Source organism: Prinia subflava, chromosome Z (genome assembly GCF_021018805.1).
Source record: "Prinia subflava isolate CZ2003 ecotype Zambia chromosome Z, Cam_Psub_1.2, whole genome shotgun sequence".
Classification (NCBI taxonomy): Eukaryota; Metazoa; Chordata; class Aves; order Passeriformes; family Cisticolidae; genus Prinia; species Prinia subflava.
Window position 1 is genome coordinate 49533729 of NC_086283.1, and position 20780 is coordinate 49554508.

General features: G+C 48.6%; 2 protein-coding genes across 2 annotated transcripts; both read right to left on the reverse strand.

Annotated features, from left to right (window-relative positions):
• Positions 1–92: 92 nt before the first annotated feature.
• On the reverse strand, positions 93–11915 carry LOC134564518 (ciliary rootlet coiled-coil protein 2-like). The gene is made up of 7 exons (XM_063423412.1): positions 5225–11915; positions 4325–4428; positions 3245–3383; positions 2895–3088; positions 1401–1528; positions 1035–1204; positions 93–233 (listed from the first exon to the last, which is right to left on the reverse strand). The coding sequence occupies exons 1-7, from the start codon at positions 5474–5476 to the stop codon at positions 93–95; spliced, it is 1128 nt and encodes a 375-aa protein (XP_063279482.1). The 5' UTR covers positions 5477–11915.
• A 1618-nt stretch (positions 11916–13533) lies between these two features.
• On the reverse strand, positions 13534–20203 carry LOC134564432 (serine/threonine-protein kinase PAK 3-like). Its single transcript, XM_063423285.1, has 7 exons — positions 19904–20203; positions 18949–19066; positions 18033–18132; positions 17409–17605; positions 16944–17078; positions 15594–15787; positions 13534–15125 (listed from the first exon to the last, which is right to left on the reverse strand). The coding sequence occupies exons 2-7, from the start codon at positions 19024–19026 to the stop codon at positions 15029–15031; spliced, it is 801 nt and encodes a 266-aa protein (XP_063279355.1). The 5' UTR covers positions 19027–19066; positions 19904–20203; the 3' UTR covers positions 13534–15028.
• Between the last annotated feature and the right edge of the window lie 577 nt (positions 20204–20780).

Consider the following 20780-nt stretch of genomic DNA (forward strand, 5'->3'; position numbering starts at 1 on the left):
AGCCATTAAGGAGCTCACAGGAGTCCAATACAACACACAAACTCTCTTTTCACACTCTTTGCCTTTTGACTGGCTCTGTTTCGTATGATTGCTTATTCTGCTTCTATGATGACAGCTTCCTGCTTCATGTCAAGCAGCCTTTTCTCCTGCTCCCCCTGTACCTCTGCCACGAGGTTTGCCTGTTCCTCCAGCTGCTGCTGCGCCTCCAAACGCTGTTGTTCCAGCTGTCTCTCCTGCCGAGGGGAAGAGACATATCCAGATGAAGTCCCAGCTATGCTCTCCAAAGAAAAAAATGGAAGCCTCATCCCTTCCACAACCCCCGACCTGAAGAGTTCACAGTACTGTCTTTGTGCCCTCCAGCACTCCTGTCTTAACCAGAAACTTAGCAGGAGGGTCAGCAAGTGAAAGGAAAGGAGATGCCACCTTCCTTCCCTGTTCTGATGGCTGCCTGTTTCCTGGCCCCTCTCTCCTCAGCATTTCGGCCTATTTTCTGAGCCTCTCTTCTCAAAGTTCCTCTGCCTTTTGATCAAGGAAAAGCTGCAGGTGGACTGCAGGACAAGGAGGGGGCCAGCACCCCAACGCCCTAGTCACAAGACAGGCCAGCAACAGGGACCTGTGGCATATGTTTCAAGCCCAAAGGGAAGATGTGCGTCCACTGTGGAAGGACAGAAAGCAGGGAACCCCGCTGCTGGGACCGCAGTTGGCAGCGAGGTCAGCAGCAGTTGGCTGCATGGCACGAGGCTGTGGGGAAGATCCTGCTCCTTTGCTGCCATGCCTTGGGTGGTGACCACCCAGCCTCCTGGGGAACTTGACTTTTGCCCATCCTGAAGCTGTAGCTGCATTTACTGTCCCAGCACCATCCTCTACGTCTTCACAGGCCTTCAGGTATGATTCCTTGAAGCCCTCTGCTGCCTGGCCCAGCAACATGTAGCCTACAGCACATGCTTGCAGCCATGTCCCATCCTCAGGCTGCTCTTCTGCTAAGCCTGCCCACCCAGCTAGCCTGAAAACTTCAGGTGCGTATTGTTTCTTACCAAGTTTTCCTGGAGCTTCCTTTTTTCCTCTTCCTGAGCAGATTGCCAGAGTCTGAGAGCCTTGATGTACTGCTCTTCCATCCTGCGGAGCTGTTGGGCCATTTCTTCACATTGCTGCTTGCTGAGAGATCTTACAGCTTGCAGCTCACGACCAAGGCCCCTCACATCCTCTGCAAAGATGGCAAAGGGCAAGTCAGAGACTCCCCAAGCAGAGCACTCTACTGACCTTAAGCCCTTTCAGTTTCAGGCAAGGAGGGACCTGCGCCCAGCTCCTTCACTCCTCAGAAGCGCTGCAGACAGAGCTGGCTACAAAGCAATTGCTCTAGGCAGGGCAATCACCAGAAACAAAGCGCACGAGGCTCTCACCAAGTATCACCTCCTTGGCCTGCGTGGCTGTGCGAACTTGGCCTTCCAGACAGCTCCTGGCCATCTCCAGCTCCGAGATGCGCCGCTGAGCCGCCTGCAGGCTGCTTTGCAGGCTCTCCTTCACTGACCTACAAGTTGTGAAGATGAAGAGAAATTGTTCCTGACGCCCAGGGGCACTTTTTCCAGTAAGATGTACCTTCAGATCCCTATACCTGATGATGGAAAATGGCTTACATGGAAACTCAGATACAGCAAGACTATTTCTGCCACTCAAAATAGCAAAGCAGGCGCCACCAGGTGATTGGGTAGCCTTTCCTCATGACCTTGCCCAGGACAGAAAGCCCAGCTGAGTTTGATCTCAGCAGCCAAAGCTCAAATTGCTGTTGCGTGACGTATCCCACATGGGACGTATCCACCACATGGGTGGCTGTGCCCACAAAGTCTCGGCCAATGAGCAAAAGCCCAGCCTCTGCTCCCAGCCCTGAGTTCATCAAGAACTTCCAAGTCACTTAGCAGGGCAACAGAACACAGTGAGTTCCTTGGTGACTTGTCAAAGTTTAAAGCTATTCATTGTCTACCTAGAGGTTCTTTGTTTTCCAGACGCTGTCTAAGTAAAAGGGACTAAAGGAATGCACTGAACTATGCATGAAAACTCCGGCTTCTGGCAGCATGAGTAGGAAACCAGAACAAGGCTTTCATCTGAACAAGAACTGCTTGGGAGGAGGGACAGATATCTTGCCATTTCAGTTACTGGAAGTTCATGAACAAGAGCACTTGCTACCTTGATTTAGGGCTAACTAAGCCAGCAGTGCACAAATGTCTGCGCACTTTTTAAAAAGGAAGTGGGACCAGACAAAGGCACCTTGACGGGTTACAGCGATGGGTGGACAAGGGCGCAAGCATCAGTGCTCAGCAAGAATCCCCAGACACTGTCAAGATTCACAAGACCTTTCCCTGCTGCTGCTGCTAGTAAGCAGCTCTAGGTCCTGCACCATACTTCACCAGAGTTAGCTCAGAAGACTCTCAAGATTTTCAGCATGACCCTCCAGCTTCACCAAAGGGTCAGCACCCTACTCACAGCAATCACATATAAGAGCATTGAATTCTGAAAATACCATGTAAACTACTTGGCAAGGAAAGATTGATGTTCACGTGCACTGAAGGAGAAACCAAAACCAGATAGAAACTTCCATTTCAGCAAACATCTGCATGGTTTCCCTGGTATTCAATTCAGTGCCAAGTTGCATTTGCCATAGGAATGTGCAAAGGGTCCCAAGCAGGCTCCCAAGAAGAGCTTTGAGAGCTTGAGCTGTCAGAAAAATAACATTCAGGTATTTTTCTCATTGTTTCATTTTTCTCATGTCTCTCCACGTCTCTGTCAGAGAAACATCCGGAGAGCACACAGGAGGCAATCAATCCTGATAGAACGCTTACCACCTTTGTAATTACAGACCTTCAATAATGCCTCATCCAGATTCTCCTCCCTGCCTTTACCTGGTCTCTACCAGCTGCTTGGAAAGGCCTCGTAGCTTCCGCTCCGTGCCTGGCAGCTGGGCTTCCAGGGCAGCCTTCTCTTGTGCCAGCACCGTTTCCTCTCTGCACACCTGGGACAGCGTGTCCCCTTGGCGAGAGGACTCCTGGAGCAGCCTCTCCAGAACCCTGGGGGACGGCCCCTGTGGGCGGCAAACCTGGAAGCAAGGGGGGCACCATTTTCCAAGAGGAACAACAACAACAACAACACAGTCTCGGTCTTAGCTTGCTGCCAGCAGCAGCATTTGGGGTGGTCTTGCTAGGGCGGCAGTCCCCTCTCCCACAAGTGCTGCCTAGGAATAAGGTGAGCGTACCTTTGGCACCGCCAGAGGAACCTCTTCCTTCAGCAGATCCCTGTGAGGCTGCAATTCCTCCGCTGTCTCTGCTGACGTTTCAAAGGCCCGGGCTAGCGAGGAGTGGTGCTTTCTCTCAAGGGCAGACAACTGCTCCCATCTACGCCAAGGGACAGACAAATAAGCCTTTAATAGCAACACAGTCTCCTTGCAAAAACCACAGCTTCATACCATGTCCCACATAGGGCAGGCTCAGGGGCTTCCAACAGCCCTCTAGTTCCACCTCAAGAGAATGCTGCAATGCCCTCCCTAGACCAGCATGTCTCTTTGTCATTTGTGCAGGTGAAAGAGTCTGTAGCAATGAGAAAGTAAAACCAGCTTCCAGAAGCCAAAAGCCAGGTACTTCCAGAAAGCTTAACAGCTTCCTGCCTGCTAGGTCTTATGCTGCTCTCTGATACAGTGGACTGATACTGGACTTGTAAAAGTTGTCTTTGGCTAAGACACGCTTGGCAAGTCCAGATGAGTGCTCTCACAACTACTCTTGCTTTCACTAGGGGAACAAGGAAAGAGCCTGCAAGCTACAGCTTGAGGAGGAGATGGGTACACATTTGCAATCCAATAATGAAGAGATCCCAAGATGGTTTAGGCCGGCAGGGACCCCAGGAAGCCTCTAGCCCAGTCTTCAGCTCCAAGCACTTGGTGTCAGCTATGGCATCTGGACAGGCTGCTCAAGGCTCTATCCAGCTGGGGCTTCCAAATTTCCAGGGCTGGGATCTGCACAAGCTCTCTGAGGTGCTTCTTCTGCTGCACGATTGCCTTTGCAGTTCAATTGCCTTTGCTGCCCTCAAGCCCAGCCTGGACCTCCCCTGCTTTTACTCTGGTCCAGTTCTCAGTGCTTTTTGTCAAGGTTCCAGGAGCCAGTCCCAGGAGGCAGCAATGCTCTAGGTGGCTCAGCAGCCGGACCTGCCCACGGGCTGCCCTACCCCGACTGTGCTGAGCAAGTCAAATGATGAGAAGCCAATTTGTTCTTTGACACGGGGACTCCTAAAGCCCAGCAATGCCCACCCCTGCCCAGAGATAGTGAGAAAGCTTAGCACACACCTGAAATCCCGGGCTTCGCACACTCTATCCATGCTCTCCTGCTGCTCCGCCTCTCCTGCCTGGGCCCAGCAGTCCTGACTGGCAAGAATCTCTCCTGCTGGGGCCTGCAAGGAATGGGCAGGGAAAAAGCACAAACAAACAGTAGGGAGTAGGGATGTTGGCTCCTGAGAGCTTTGAGAAGCAGAGACACAGCTCACGTGAAGACAAAAGCTGGTGTGTGGGGGTGTTGATGTGGGTAAGCGACTAAGCCTTGGCTTGCTCTGTAAGCGTCTGAAGAGAAGCAAGGAACATTTCCCTGCTTGCCTGTGGTCAACTGGCTTCCCCTCAGGATTTCAGGCCTTACAGAGCAGCCAAGAGGAACTGCATTGCAGACCTTCAGAGACAGACCTTGTCTCTGCCATGCACAGCTGCTCAGGATTCTTCTCAGCAAACTTGGGTCATGTCAAGGTTAAGGCTGTCCTGGAAGCAGTGACTGTGGCTGCCTAGCTAGGGCAGGGAGAGGGGCAGGTCCCTGCAGGCAACGGTGCCTCCTCCCTACCCCACAAGGCTGTGAACTGCGCCTTGGGACCACTCTGTGCGCTGACAACAGGAGCCTGCACAGACACTGTGCACAAAGGGGCTCACTTTCACACCAGTAGCACTAAAGGACATCCTGCTGCCGCTTATCTGACACCAAGGGAAGTTCACAGTGCCTGTCACAATGCCAGGAAAATGATGCCTGCGTGTGGAAGTTCAGATCCCGTTTCCCACCTGTCAGTGGACGGGCTGAAGAGCCAGGTCATGGCAGCACTCCAGCCCTCAGCATCTTCAGCCACAAAGGGCAAGTGCTGCCTGATCACAGACCTGCAGCTCTGCGCTGCACCAAAGCTTGGCACTGTACCAACCAAAGCTGCCACTTACTGGTTCCAGATGCTCCGGCCCTGGACTGACAGCACGTGCAGGTAAGTTGTCCTTTGCCTCCTCTTTAGCCTCTGGAGGAAGAGAGCGAGCCAGAGGAGGTTCTTCTGCTGGTGCTGTGGTGCTCTGCAGACAGACAGCAGCGTGAGGGACAGAGAATAACCTGGCGTTTAGAACCTTCTTTGTCCTGAGCTCTATCCCCAGCTGTGGTAAGGACAAGTCATGGATTTGGATACAAGTGGGGTCCTCAGTCATTAAAACTGAATTCAAGGGGGCTGATGACACTAATGTTTGGATGGGACTGCATATGCTTCCGAAGGAGATATTTCAGCCTGGCTACAATCAACGTACAGCCTCCTGTCTGCAAAACTTGACTTTCATTAGTTAAAAGCTCTTCAGCGGAAAAGGAGGAAACTGATGGAATGCTTTTGGTAGTGCTCATGCAGACATTGACGCGTGCTTCCTTTCAACCTGCCAGGCTGGCTCTCAACTACAACAGACCAAGCCCACAGCTTGCTCCACAATCCTCAGACACCAGGAATGTCAAGGGTGCCCATCCCACTCACCGAACCACGGCCTTGACTCCTTCCACCTCTGAGGCGACCTGCAGGTGGAAGGGAAAATGAACCAGGTGATGTTACAAAACTGTCTGTGCTGAGGAAGCCCACAGAATAAGATCACCCAAGCAGAGGGCATTTTCCTTTCACAGCATCCCTCCCAGAGCAACACTTCTTTAGCACAGCAAGCAAGACTGCAGGCCAATACCCTAGGCTGTGTCAACCTCTTGCCGGCCAAGTTTCTGTTAAGAAATTTGGCCGGGAAAATGCAAATTGTTCCTCAGCACTCAGGGCCTACATTGTAGCTCATTGTCCACGCTACAGCTAAAGTGGCTTGTTTCTCCTCTCTTTCCTGGGCTTTAATTTTCTTTTTGTAAAATGCATGCAGCATGTCCCTTGTGGTTGCTGTGAACAATTCCCCACAAAAGCTTTCTCCAAATGCCTCTTAGTGCTTGCAGTTCTGTTCAGACACAGCACAAGCCCAGCTGTGGGCTTCAGGCGCACACACAAGACGGCTTGGCACTCGGCCCTTCAGCCCAAAGCCAATGGCTCTTGTAGCACACAGAGAGGGTCCAGTTCAACAGGCGCATCCTTTAAGGATGGAGCACAGAAAAAAGCTGCTTTCCCTCAGTTCTGGAGAGAACCGCACAGTTTTTAGAAGGACACCTGCAAAGCTCTCCTAGCCTGAATTTTGGAAGTTGTCCACAGCCTGCTGGGCAAGAGACACCCTCTTTTTAGCCGAAGCTGTTGGCAGAAGCTCTACCAACACAATGGCACCTTTATGGCACTTTGCTCTCAATGTGCTGCCCCAAGGGATAAACTTCGACTTACGTCTCAGACCATTCAAAAATCTGCGGGATGACACTGATGAAAAAGCCCTGCTGACTGCTCTACGGACTCGCTCCATCGTTTCAGCAGGGCTGCTCCAGTCCGTGGGTCAGAAAACAAAAACGGAAAAAAAAACCCACTTGCACAAGTCCCCAGACTGCGCAAGGAAAAAGGGACACAAAAGGACACCCGTTGTAATCCACGGACTGTCCAAGAAAGAGGTGAAAACAAAAGACACCTTCCCAAGTCCCCAGACTGTTCAAAAAACAACGAAAATAAAAAAGGACACCGGCACGTGTCCGTACACCCTACAACCGCAGGGGAAAAAAAAAAAACAATGCCTACACAAGTCCACAGACTTGTGCAACAGCAGGCAAAAGAAACAGACTCCCTTGTCAGGGCACAAACTGTTGCCTGAGAACAGCTCCGTCAAGGCAATCCTCCTGCAACGAGCACGCCAAGAGCTGCTCTGGGCGCTGATGCCTTGCGTGCACCAGGGCAACCTCGTCTTGACAGCACTGTGATGTGGCAGCCCTCCACTGACATCACAATAGCAGCTTCTATGGGTTGCTCTGTGAACTTATGCATAGCAACCCAACCTCCTCTGATGCAAAAGAAAGCCCAGAAAGTTCTCCTCTGTCCCAAAGGAGCACAAAACCCCCTTGCAGTCCGTCACCCATAGCTCAGAGGATTGTTGCCCTGAGATTTCCTAATTTGCTGAGCGTACATATTAAAGTGGAAGTGTGCAGCTTCTCACACTCGTAAATGTAAACACAAGATCGTGTTTTGTAAATACTGCCCTTGTTATGGATTCCTTCTCCAAGAGAAGGGGAGGTTGAATGACAGCCTCCTTGACCAATGTGGGTGAGAGGTGGAATAACCACCCTCCAATCCATGGTCACCTTGTGAGAGGTATGTAATAGGAAGAATAAACTAAGGGTGGGCTCTCCTGCCTGCTGCTCTGTTTGAACCCAGACCTCTGTCTCCTGAGTGTCCTTATCTAGCTAGGCTCGCGGTGACAGAGGATCAAAAGTAACACAAAACAGACACCGAGCCCATACCCCCTGTATACCAAGCTGAACACTGAAAAAGAACCGGGATGTGAGGAAACCCAAGAAAACGTGCCCTTTGGCCACCACTGCTTCTGACTAAATTCAAGAACACTTGCTTAAATTCTCAAAGGGAAACTGTGCTTTAATAATATCCTGGAAAGTTCCCTAAATTGGAATGCCTGTCATTCCTATCCATTCACTGCATGGCTAACACCAACTAGCACACTGTAAGGCGTGCTGAAGGAAGAAGGATACCTTAGTGGGGAAAAAAAGCTGAGCAACAAACCACCCATATGTGTTTGTATGACACTGAACAGCGTTTGTGTGGTCAATATGGCAGGGACATGTCCTCTGCAGGGAGCAGTGCCCATGTTCTGTCCATGGTAGGGACTGCCCTTGGAGAGACCTTCACAGTGTGGATGCATCCATGGGCACATTTGCCCATTCTCTCTGCTTCCCTCAGCTCCCAAGTCAGCCCTTCTCTTGAAAATGTTCTCTGTCCAACACTAAGGTCCCAGTGCCTTTGCCAAAACCCACTGCCTTTGGCTTGGGGGAAACCTGCAAAGTCAGATTCCTCCATGCATGTGGGTTGGAAATCTCTATCCTGCCCATGGTGGATACGACGTGCTGCATAGCACTGCATTTTTCAGTCATTTGCTGCACTCTCATTTCTGGCTTGCAGGAGCTGAGTGAATTGATCCTGGTTTTCCTGAGCTAACTTAGTCTTGTCTTTTCTGGAGCACATAGCTCACACAACTGCAAAGTCCATGTCTGCTGCGGATAGTTGCAAGCACCAAACGGGGCAAACGATACCAAGTGCAGGTTCTGTGAAATTCTCCTCTGTCATTTCATTCCATACCTCCCCACAACGTGCCACGGGAAGGAGCAGACAGGTGCCAGTCTCACGGGGAACAGGAGAAGACAGCAGGTCAAGAACAGGACTTACGCCCATGGCTAGAGGAAGCAGAGGAATTTGGAAGGCAAGTGAGTGCTTGAGATGGCAGAGGCCTGCCAAGCTGCCTGCTCTTGTCTTGCTGCTGAAACCGAGAACTTTTGTGCTCTTGAGAACAACCCTTGGGCCTGAACCCCACTGGAATCAGAATGTCTTGGAGGGATTGGCATGTGCCGAGGAATGGCTTACACTGCTCATTTTTTTGGCAATTAACCAGGCCATGTTTTAGAAAGGAGGAACCCAAGTGAGTCTTCGGAGCTTCCTGGAAGGAACAAAGCCCTTTGACAGCAAGCAGCATTCCCTGGCTGTTGTCACAGGAAAAATCCCAACAAGCCGAAGACACCTGGATAAAAGGCTGAAGACAATTTGTGCTACTTTGGCCTGCAATAGCAAGGTCCTGGAGATGCAGGTGAAGGGGCACATAGTGTCCCTGTGTCCTGTTTCTGCATCCTTCTGGGAACCAGAGGAATCCTGCCTCCACCTGTGAGGAACTCAGCCTGGGAACTAATACTTCCTTTCTGCTTTGGCCTTTGTCTTTTTTCTTTCTTTTGGACAGGATTGCTTTGTAACACCAGCTGAGCCTGCCTCCAGCCTGGCTGACTGCACCCAGTCAGCAAAGGCACTGCAGGAAGCCTGGGGAGGAGGCACCGGTGCTCGAGGAGGCTTTGTGCGCTGGCAGCCCAGCGCAGGAGCGGCAATCAGAACCCCGAAATCCTGCACTCCATGGGAAGATTGCCTTCCTCGTCAGCCCGCGCTGAAGCTGTGCAGTGCCCCTGCTGCAGCTGATCCTGACGATAAGAGAGGGACTCAGGAGACATTTTCTGGGTTGTGAGCAGATCCGAGCAGGAGGCAGGAACCCCTGCAGTTTATTTACAAAGTAACTTATATACATCTTCTATAATGTCCATCCATTGGAGGACATTTCCCACCTCCTAATCACCACTGGTCAAACTGTCCATCACCTTTCTCCTCCCATCTAGTAATATGTAAACAATGGGAGACAGTTAGCTAAACATAGCCAGTGTTTACATTAACAAGCGTGAGAGAAGCTGCACATGCTCTTTCAATATGAGCACTTGACATACAGGAAAAAACCTCATGGCAACAGTGCCCCTGTTGCGAGAAAGGAGCAGAGCATCCTTTCAAACAGGCATCAATATGATTAGCTTTGATCTCTGCTGTTTATTCCTGGTATACTCCTTTTATCAGGTTACAGAGAGGAAAGCAAGCACAGCTAAACAGTTGGTGATTGGCTAAAAGTACATATACATATACATTAAATGATTGTTCATTGGTCCATGTTTTTTGGCATCTAGTTTACCTTTTGTTCTACCTTATGAATAGCATTCTGTTTTCTACATCCATGAGAAGGCCTAGCAAGTTGTTACACGTATTCAGCATCCGTGAGGAAGCATCCGTGCAAAGGCACACTAAATTATTACAATTGCTACTTTCTTACTAATTCAAGGTTTACGAGACCAGCACAGGAACAGTACAGACTCTCATACTGTTCCCTGGTAGCAGGGATTGTTCAAACCCCCTATCAATAAATCATGACCTCGCTCTTCTAAAAATTCTTCTACATGCCCCGGCGCTGTGCCTCACGCACGGACAGTCCCGTCACGACAGATTTTGTGTGTGAGGAGTAGGTTACCGTGGTTTCCCCAGCCACTTTTTTCATCACTAGTGCTCTATTTTCACTCATCAATGCTAGTTGTCACACCAAACACCAACATCAACCGTAAAAATTTAGTACACCACATGTGTTCCAGTGGGATTAACAGTGTCAGCTCCTTGCTGCAGAGCAGATCTATGAGGGGTTTTGCATGCTGAATTTCTATTCCCACAGACGTAAAATTTTCCATGTCAAAATCCCACGTGCCAAGCAAGCTTGGTGCTTTTTATGAGATAAGGTAAAAGGAAAGCTTGGTATGAGCACCCAGCTGAGATAGCAATCAATGGTTTGAGAGATGGCATACAGTAATATTTGCTTCTTGGTTCATTGTTCCAGCTAAACCTCACTCCTATGTCTGCCATGTGTGTACAAACATGCAGCAGCCCGGAGCAGGGCTGCAGTTCCCCAGCACTGCTGTCTGGCCTTTTCCTGGCACATGTGGCCCTGCAGCTCATGCAGCTGTGCTATCCCTCCCTACTGCTCCCATCACCAGCAGCTGGAGTGGGAAGCCAAGGTGCGGGAGGAATTCAGTGGCTTAAAAGTGGCTGGGAAAGAACGGAAATAGGCCAATATCTGCCAAAATGAAAACAACCAGAGTTCAACTTAACTCTCTGTGTGGAGAATCTGTCATTAAGGCCCAACCCAACATGCAAGCCAAAATCTTTTCTGATTTAATTTTGTTTATTCAGTTAGGCAGCTACTTTTCTAACAGGTTTCTTCAACCCATCTGAGATTCCATTTGCAAATTATTTTTGTGCTCCTCAGACTGTATTGCTTGGTCTGTAATACTTTTATTCTACTGAAAAGGTAATTTAAGAAACAAAAGGAAAATACTTGCACTAACTTACTACTTAAATTAAAAAGTGACATTTTGTGTGCAAGTCTCAAATCAGACAGGACAAAATGAGCAGGCAATTGATAGTCCAGGACCAGAATGTCCACATGCCAAAAAATTCCCAGGGTTGTTGTGCCACCTTTGCCCATGCACACATACAAACATAAACGTGGAAAGACACCGCCACAGCGCATCGCAAAAAGAATATTTCTCACCATTTCACCTCAGTCCTTCATGAAAGCATTCTGAAGCACCACAGCTTCGATCTGGTGAAGAGACCTAATGCCACAGGCAGCTAAGAGGGCTTACTGAAGTCATGACAAACTAATACCCTGTTTGGGTCTCTGGAATTCATTCTGACTTCCTGGACAGCAGAGAAAGATTCATCACTTGACAGAACAGCACTGATAGCAGTAGAGCAAAAAGGATGTGATAGGGAAAGTGTACTGACTAAATGAATTAGCAAGTTCAGAATATAAAATGGATTGTTGGAATCAAAAAAGGGTCAGGTGCACTTTGGATTTCATGCCTCTGTAGGAATGCACAAGGAATGGAAACAAATTCCTTGCTCAAAGTGAGTGAGAGAGGAATGTTTTCTTTTTAAGCACACACCCCACATGCACAGGGATATTGTACAAGCTGAAAATAACTGCACTTGGTGCGGTGGATTAGGTTTTGATAGTCCAGACACAGAGAAACCTACTTCTGGAATCAAAGAATTAGAAAACCAGAGAATCATTAAGTTTGGAAAAGATCTCCAAGATTGTTGAGTCCAACCTTTGACTGATCACCAACTTGTCAACTAAACCACAGCCACATCCAGTTGTTTCCTGAACACTTCCAGGGATGGTGACTCCACCAGTGCCCTGGGAAGCCCATTGCAATGCTTGACAACCCTTCTGAGGAAGAAATTCTTCCTGCCATCCAAACCTGAATGTCTGCAGGTGCAGCTTGAGGCTGTGTGCACTTGTCCTGTCACTGCCTCGGAGAAGAGGCCAAGCTCCAGCTGGCTACAACCGCCTTTCAGGTAGCTGATGTTGCCACTGTCATAGTCTCTGGCATTGCAATAATCACAACAGGAGAAAAGTTGGCATATGCCTTTTGAAGACTTTAAAGGATGGCAAAATGGATGGTCATGCTGACAAAATATTGGCAGTTCCCCTTCAAGTCTTTTCTGTCTGTTCCTTAGCACAAATGGGCTTGCTGCTGGTGGCAGTCAGCATGTTGGAAGGGGTTAACACAAATAGATTGAGACACCAGAAGGCTCTTGCCCCACCAGACCAGCAGGAAATATGTAATCTGTCCTCTGGGCTCTCATAACTGCTCATATCCAAAATAATATTATTTTGTCCAAAGTTGCTGGAAGATCTAATGTAAACCCTTCTGTGGGCTTTTTTTAGCAACATAAGGAAGGGATAGCAAATCAAAAAGGTTGGAAACGACATATCTATAGGTCCCACCAAACAAAAAGATATGTCCCTGCTGTCAAGAATTGCCAGAGTGGTTTTCCTTATTCCCTGGAAGCAAACTGTAAGCCAGCATCATGCACTGCAGAAAGTCTGTAGGATGTTCCCTGGGAAAACTGAGGACAAGCAGTTCATCTGAAAGAAAAAGTTAAAAGGGACCTTTTTCTCTAGGACCAGTTTTACTGGTCGGTACCGTGCTTCTCTCTTACACATGTAAGTGATGCAGAGTATTACAGAATAAAAATCCTGATACATAAAAGTGTCTCAGTTCCCTTCTCTCAGTTCACTTCTCTAGTTGTGCTCAGTGAAATGTTACTTTACTCTGCTAATTATTGGGGATGACTGAGAGACAGGAAGACTGATTCGGTGATCAGAGTTCGATTTTACTCAGGTTTCCCAAAAGCTTATATACTATTTCAAACAGGTTAATAATTTTTACTACAATAATCAGATTTAAAATCACACACAGAAAACTCACGCATTTTACAACAATCCTTTGCTTGCAGAAGTTGATTAAATCTTCTCTCTTCCCGTAAGCAGGTGTAATCCCATCTCCTGTAATTTTCACAGTTCTGTTGGTTCCTGCCATGGCACCTTGGTCATCAAACCAGCTATGCTAATCAAGTCTGTTTGACTCTCTGTCTTGTGTATTCCTAGATCTCCCCCTTCTGTATCAACCAAGAACACCCCCTTGATGGCTTTATTAATTAATCTCTGCACACATTGAAGCAAGCAAGGTATCATAACTAATACAATTATTATTACAATCATTACATGCATTCCTATCCTAAGAAAGTCTTTTAGCCAAGATGTCAGACCTTAGCCACTAAACAGGTTATCTAGCCAAGATCCAAATTTTACTTTTAGTTTAAATACACAGTAAAATATACGGAATAATTATAACAATACATAATATAATGCTTAATACATATAAGCTTGTTTCAACTAAATTTCTAATCTATTTATGGAGTCTTTAGCTTCTTAGGCGTTTATTCAGCAATTCAAATCTATCATCTGTTTCCAGGTTTTTTACACTTTTTTTCAGGGCTGAGGCCTCACAATTTTGCAACATAAACTGAATCTCTTACTAGATTAAAAAGAACAGAAAAATTTTGAAAAGCTCTGACAACAGTAGCAAGTTCAATAACTTGAGGGGATTTAAGTCTGCCACTGAACAATTCAAGACATTAAAAACATACAGGTCTTTGCATAATCTTTCAGCAGGAGTGTCCCCAGCTCCCCCCTTTTGTTGTACCAGAAGACGTTTGAGAACGCCATGGGCGCCGGGTCCGTTCTATAATTGATTGTCCTGTGGGTGAGTGAGGTATGCCCCTTTGGTGAGTGATAGCCCATAAGGAGAAGAAGTTTGCAGTTCTACAGGAAATGTATGTGGGCCATTATCTGTCTTAATCTGTTGTGGAATTCCTAAGGTGGCAAAGGCAGCAGCAAAATGACATCAAGTGTCTCTCCCTGTCTCTCCCGTGGGAGCTGAGGCAAACAGAGCACCTGAAAAGGCATCAATAGAAGCATGCACAAATTTCAAGCGGCCAGATTCAGGAATGTGTGTCACATCTGTTTGCCAAATCTGTAGGCTTTGTAGACCTCTTGGAATGACCCCTGTGTTCACATTAGGAAGGGAGCAATACTGGCAGTCAGGGCATATAGAAATGATATTAGAGGCTTGTGCTGGAGTTAATCTGAAAAGTCTTACCAAGGCCCCAGCATTTTGGTGAAAAAGGAGTGACTCAGTTTAGCTTGTTCTAGTTTGTTAGGCAAAACATGCTGCAATGATGTGTTGTGGTGTGGGTTTTTGCTTTGAGTTTTCAGGCTAGCTTTCTATTTCATTTGTGTGTTATGATTTAAATTATACATGCCATTGTGTGTCAATTCTCTGTATCCCTGCCTCTGTTGCTAGTATTTTCCTTGCCAATCTTCCCTCGCTCAATATATCATTTGCTGTTTTGTATCGTTACACTGCTTTTGCTATTCCCATTGGATTTCGTTCTGTATCCCTGCCTTGGACTCCTCCCTGAGTGCATTCTCATTGGTTGTTTGCTTTGTATTGCCCTGTCTATAAAATCCACGGCAAGACATGTGCTCCCGGTCCTTGGGGTTCAGCTTTTAGTTTTTATTCTTCAGTTGTACCTTTAATAAATCTCCTCAGTTTACCCCAAGACCCGTCTCGCCTCTGCTTCATCTCTGCACCCCAAAAGCAACCGCTGAGACCGTCGGAGTTCCTGAGCGGGGAGAAAGAGTCTCCCCGGGGGGAATGTGACGCACCCCAATGCTGGCAGCGCATCCTGGGAAACGCACACCGCAACAGATAAGGTGACCAAGGGGGCAATCCAAACCCCTCCAACAGAGCTTGGGGGTTTCTAGGATTTTTATTCTGAGTCCATCTCCAAGCTGGCATTGGAGAAGGAAATCCCGAACTGCTCCTGGTCATCTCCTCTTCCTCAGTTGCTTCACTGCAGCTTTCCTTTGTTTTAATTTGAAAAGCACCTGGAGTGGAGACTTACATGGCAGGGGTCCATGTGATCTGTAGAAGGAATAGTACAAGTACTACCAATCATAAAAACAACACCAGTATGAAAGCAGCCCCACAGCCAATTTCTCTGAAAGATTTTGTCTCCACTGGTTGGAGAATTTGAAAGGGGATCCAGGAAGCCAACTGTGCTGATCACTTTGGCCACACTAGCACACACACTGTGTTCACTGGGTCATTTGCTAGGTCACAGCCTTCTGTGGTTTGGGAAATCATCCCTGCTTTTGCCTTTCCTGCACAGGGAAGCTCAGGCAAAGCCCACCCACTCCCAGCTGCCCTCAGAGGCAAAAGGAATGCCCCACGAGCTCCCCGGCTGCACAACAACGGCTTCTGTAAGGAGTCCAAAATGTCTGTGTGAGACCACAGTAGTGACATTAATAGTGACTTTGTGACCCCCAGCAATGCTGTCCTAAGCAGAAATTTAGAAGGAGGATGAGCAAGTGGGAGAAAAGGAGATGCCACCTTTCCTTTCCCGCTCTGATGGCTGCCTGTTTCCTGGCCCCTCTCTCCTCAAGATTTCTTCCTGTCCTCAGAGGCTCTTTTCTCCAACTCATGAGGTGTCCTTGTGCTGCCTGCACTACTTTGCTGCAGGGATGACAGCAATCAGGCTGCCAGAAGAGGCTGAAGAGAGGCTCCGCTAATTTGAGAAATGGATGCTGTCCAAAGGGAAAAAACAAAAGAAATTGAAAGTAAAGAGCCAAAGGAGAAAGGAAAGCATCCTTTTCCAAACTGAGCTTCTATCAGGGTCAAGCTGGATTCCTCTAGCACCCAGAAACACAGACAGACACAAACGGCAGAGCGCAGATGGACTCAGCTCTGGCTTGCAGGCAGAGCAATGTCTTCCTTGGCATGCCCTTCCCCTCCTGTGCTGGCTGGCATCTTCCTTCACAGCTGGGACAGCCAAGGAAGTGGCCCGTTCACCAGCTCCTTGTCTGCCACAAAAACTGGCAGCAAAGCCGCAGAGGTTCTCATCTACTTGACCGGGCCAGGCAGCACATGCGGCTGGCACAAATCCTGCTCAGCTGTCCCTGTTTGGCTGGCAGGAACCTCTAAGAGTGGGCCAGGAGCGACAAGCTGGGTGCACTCTGAGGCTCACAGGCAGCTCCACACAGCCCTTGCCTTGCCACAGACCAGTGTAGAACCGCTTGGCAGGGACTGCTTTCCTTGAGTTCTTCAAGCCCCACTGCAGGCCTCCACCCCCAGCACTGCAATAGTTCACTGCCTTGGCTAGCAGCTAAACCTGAACACAGCAGCCAAGAGCAAAAGGGGGCCTCAGAAATGACCACAAGTTGCGAGCTCTCCTCTGAGGATTACCTAAGACACTTGGGCTTGTTTAGCCTGCAGAAGGGCAAGCCCCAAGGAGACCTTTCAATCTTGGAAGGGGCTTAGAAGAAAGATAGGGACACATCTGTTAGCAGGGCCAATTGCAAGAGGACAAAGGGGACTGCTTTTAAGCTCAAAGAGAGTGGATTCAGATTGGCTCTGAAGGTGGAAACTGTTTTCCAGGGGAGTGCTGAAACAGGGGCACAGGCTGCCCAGAGAGCTGGCAGGTGCTCCACCCCTGGCAACATTCAAGGTCGGGTTGGATGGGGCTCTGAGCAACCTGATCTCCTTGAGCATGTCCTTGCCAGTGGCAGGCAGTTTGGACTAGATGACCTTCACTGGTCCCATCTAACCTCAGTCAGTCTTGGATCCCACTTGGTTTCCATTTGAAAAGCACCCAGAGCAGAGATCACTACAGGGGGCCCATCTGATGTCCTGGAGTTTGTGCGAGGGAAGAGCTGGTGGGCCTGCAGCCGCTTTGCATCGTACCTGCAGAAGTTCCTTGGCAGAGCCTCGCCTGTCCACATCCATCTGCAGGCAGCAGCACAGAAAGTCACGCAAGACAGCGGGCAGCCTGAGCGTGTGCACATCTGGTGCCCCCTGCGTGCTTATCAGATACATAGCCTGAAGGAAAGGAAACATGAGAGCCTTCCTGTTTCTTCCATATCCTTAAGTGCTCACCTAGACGCCGTATTTCAAGCTCCAGTCTGCAGTGGCAATTTTTTGCCTAGCAGACCATTAGAGATGAGCCTGCTCTCCCAAAAGACAAAAGGCTCTGGTGCAGCCCCAGTTATTGCAACCTGCAAGAGGCCTTGCCTTGACAGCTCATGAGAGCCCCAGGGACCTTTTTTCAAAGTGGGCCTTGGTGGAACCAGTTGAAGCTGTGGGCATGGGATTTTGTCTAATGGAGACAGACCAGAAGGACACCGGTACCTGAGCGTACTTGCACCTTACCCTGGCACTGTTTAGACGAATGTAAGGAGTCTCTCTTTTGGCCATGTGTATTCCTACGATGCCAAGGGACCAGATGTCCACTTTGGGGCCGTATGGCTCTCCTCTCACCACCTCGGGTGCCATCCAGCGAGGGGTGCCGACCACGGACTTCCGTTTACTGTGCTCAGGGGTGAGCCAAGTACAGAGGCCAAAATCAGCTGAGGAGAAAAACAAACACTGCTTCAAAGAGGAAACCAAGGAAAAGGGTTTCTCACTCCAAGTCTCACAATGCAGTGCTCAATCTTGCTGGAAAAGCAGCTGTGCTCTCTTTCCTCAGGACTGCAGCCAAGAAAATTGAGAGTTGTCCCCTTAACAAACCTGCCACGATTCCCACCTTGGCTTTTCCTCATTCACATGAAGGTTTACACTGTAACTCTCTCCCTTTGGAAGGAGCACACACAAACCAAAGTTACTCTGGACACCTTGTTCCTCTCAGCCCCACTCAGCACCTTCCAGCCGCACCCTGAGCTCGCAGCAGTGATCCCTGCACTGTCAGCAGCTCCACTGCTGGCACCTGGCAGCCAAACAAAAGCAGCCCCAGCCCAGCTCCTCCCCGGAGTGCTGCGCCTGACCAAGAACACTCACCCAACTTGACGGCGCCATCCCGGCTCAGAAGGATGTTGTCACTTTTGATGTCCCTGTGGATCACCTGGTTGGCATGAAGGAAAGCCAGGCCTTGCAGGCACTGAGAGAGAAAAAAGAAAGAGGAGGCCAAAAGTTAGCCTGATCTGAATTCATCACACACAAAAGGAAACTGCTCATGAAGATTCACAGATCCCACAGGAACACTGAGTGCTGGCAAGAGGAAGAGCTTGCTGCTGCAACCCCAGGAGAGCAGGATCTTTCCAAGGGAAGGCATCTTTGTTTCTGAGGGGCAAACATCCGTCGTTGCAGGAGTCTGTCCCCTGCAAAGCCAGTCAGAATACCGCTGCTCCGGTGGATATGTTCTCCCCATCCCAAGGACAAAGGAGGGTTTTCCAAAAGAGGAAAAGTCCCTGCCTTAGGTACCAAGGGGATCACTGTCGGGCGGGAGACTGGAGGACAAGCGTTTGATGGCTGCCTCCACAGCAGATTTGGAAGTAGCTGATGAGTCAGTTTTCAGCAGCAAGCACCATGGGGGTGCCATGCCATCCCTTGAAGCTGAGACCTGTGAGAGATGAGTCTCCCTTTGGCTTTGCCGTTGGTCTCAAACTCGGACACCTTTGCATTTACAGGCAAAGAAGTCAGTGCAGAAAGATTGTGGGCAAAGGCTTGGAGAGGCAAAGCACAGAAGAGAAAATACAAAGGAAAAGGAGACAGAGAGTTCAACAATGGTAGAGAAGCGTAAAGAACAGACTATAGTAAGGGCAGGGACACTGGCAGACAGTTCCATCCAGATGCTCTTGCTTCTCTGAAGCATAAGAGCAAGACAGAAAGAAAGCTCTGAACATGGAATCACTCAGCAGAGCTTTCAAAGGACAAGCCCATCCAAGCCATCCCAAGCACAAGCAGGATTCCTTACCTCGCGACAGACTGTTGCTATGTGTCCTACATCCATCCTTTTCTTTCTGACAACCTCAGCTAAAGAGCCTCCGTCCATGTACTCCAGCACCAGCAGGACAGCCCCATTGACAAGGTAGCTGGAAGAGGAAAACAACAGCGTGGAGCTGAATGTGCAAAGCTAAATTGCCGTACGGAAGAAAAGCCTACAGTTGAGTTTTGCTTCCAGGTCACTGCTAAATGAAGATGGAATGAAATGAAGACACGCTCCACCTAGGCTATCCAGTGCTTGCAATCTGTGCTGTCTAAATGGGGAAGACACGTCCACAAAAAAGGAGACGGTTCAGGTGGCAAGCAGGCAAAAAAGGCTGTTTTGGGAGGCAAAGATAAATCTGGAAGCAGACACATCCCAGCAGCTGCTTCATCATCTTCATACACAAATTGCACCCTTAATTCCAGCAACAAGGAGACACAAGTGTTCAGAGCTTTTGCCTTGGGCAAGTGGGTGTGCAGCACTGTGGACACCCTTTGGGAATTCTTGAATAAAGGACAGTCAAAAACAGGAAAACCAATTTCAAACCTGGCAAATTCTGTGTCTCCTAGTCTAGTCTTTTGGCATGCATAGCAATGGAAAAGAGTGGGAACATGGCAAGGCAAATCATTGCTGTGATGCTTTGTCAGCACTTCTCCTCTGACACTTGGAAAAATTCATGCCCCAAAACAGCAAAAGAACATGCAGCCAGTGAACATACAGGCTGCTGGCTTAGTAAGAGAGCCAGATTTCTAAGAACAGTCTCCAAGCTCTTTATGCCAGGAACCATTCCTGGGGACAAAATGCAATCTCCTCCCACGTCTCTTACAGGAGTGGATTGCTGCAATAGAAAGATCGCTTTTGAGCCAGTGAGGAAAGAGCTTTGCAATCTGTGCCTTGCATGTATGCAAACGAACATTCCCAGAACAACACCAGAACTATTTACCTTTGTAGGTAGGTGACAATATTGGGGTTTCTTTTTTCTTTCAAGACCAGGATTTCTTTTAACACTTCCTCGACACCCTGGTGCTGGAGATTAAGTTCTTTTATGGCCACCTACAATGATGTTGAAAGCTGTTAGGAGCACACATTACATGAGCCTCTTTCTCCCGTGCGCTCATGAGCCTGGACGCCTTGTCACCTGGGTAAAAAGGGAATCCAAACCATCAACCACAAAATGCTAACAACACTCTCTGCACCCACAGACTTCTCAAATAGACTTTGTTTATCGCTTACACACCTTTTGCTAGCCAAAAGCAATGTTGCTGCTGTGAAAAGAAATTGAAACCGCAGATAACACGTTAGCATTTCTAGGGGCTTTGACCAGCACTTCAGAAACTGCTGCCATTCTTGATTGTGCGCCAAAGTAAATACAGACAGACATGAAGGAGAAAATGCTGTCCAGAAAAGAACTCCAAGGCGACTCAAAGCAAAGTTGCAATTCTAGCACATCCCAACTTCTTCAGTTTGGATTTTGCATCTCTGAAGAACGTTCTTCACCACGCTCTAGACTTGTAATTATGTAGTGGGTTTAAAAATGAAGAATCCTTTCTGTGGTACATTATGGATACACACCAGGTTGAAATGGGCTTTAGGGCTTACAGAATGCCTTGTAGTGCAGTGCCTCCAAGTGCAGTTCTTGAGCGCAGCACTGCAGGTGGATCAGGAACTACTCCAGGACAATGGAGTAGTATTTGCTGAGAGCCACCAATGAGAATTCAGGACTCTGAACTTTTAGCCCCAAAGAACAGTGGGACTCTCCAAGACACCATCGTGTCTGTTCAGTACAAGCAGCAGCTCTGTAATGGCATGTCACTGACACA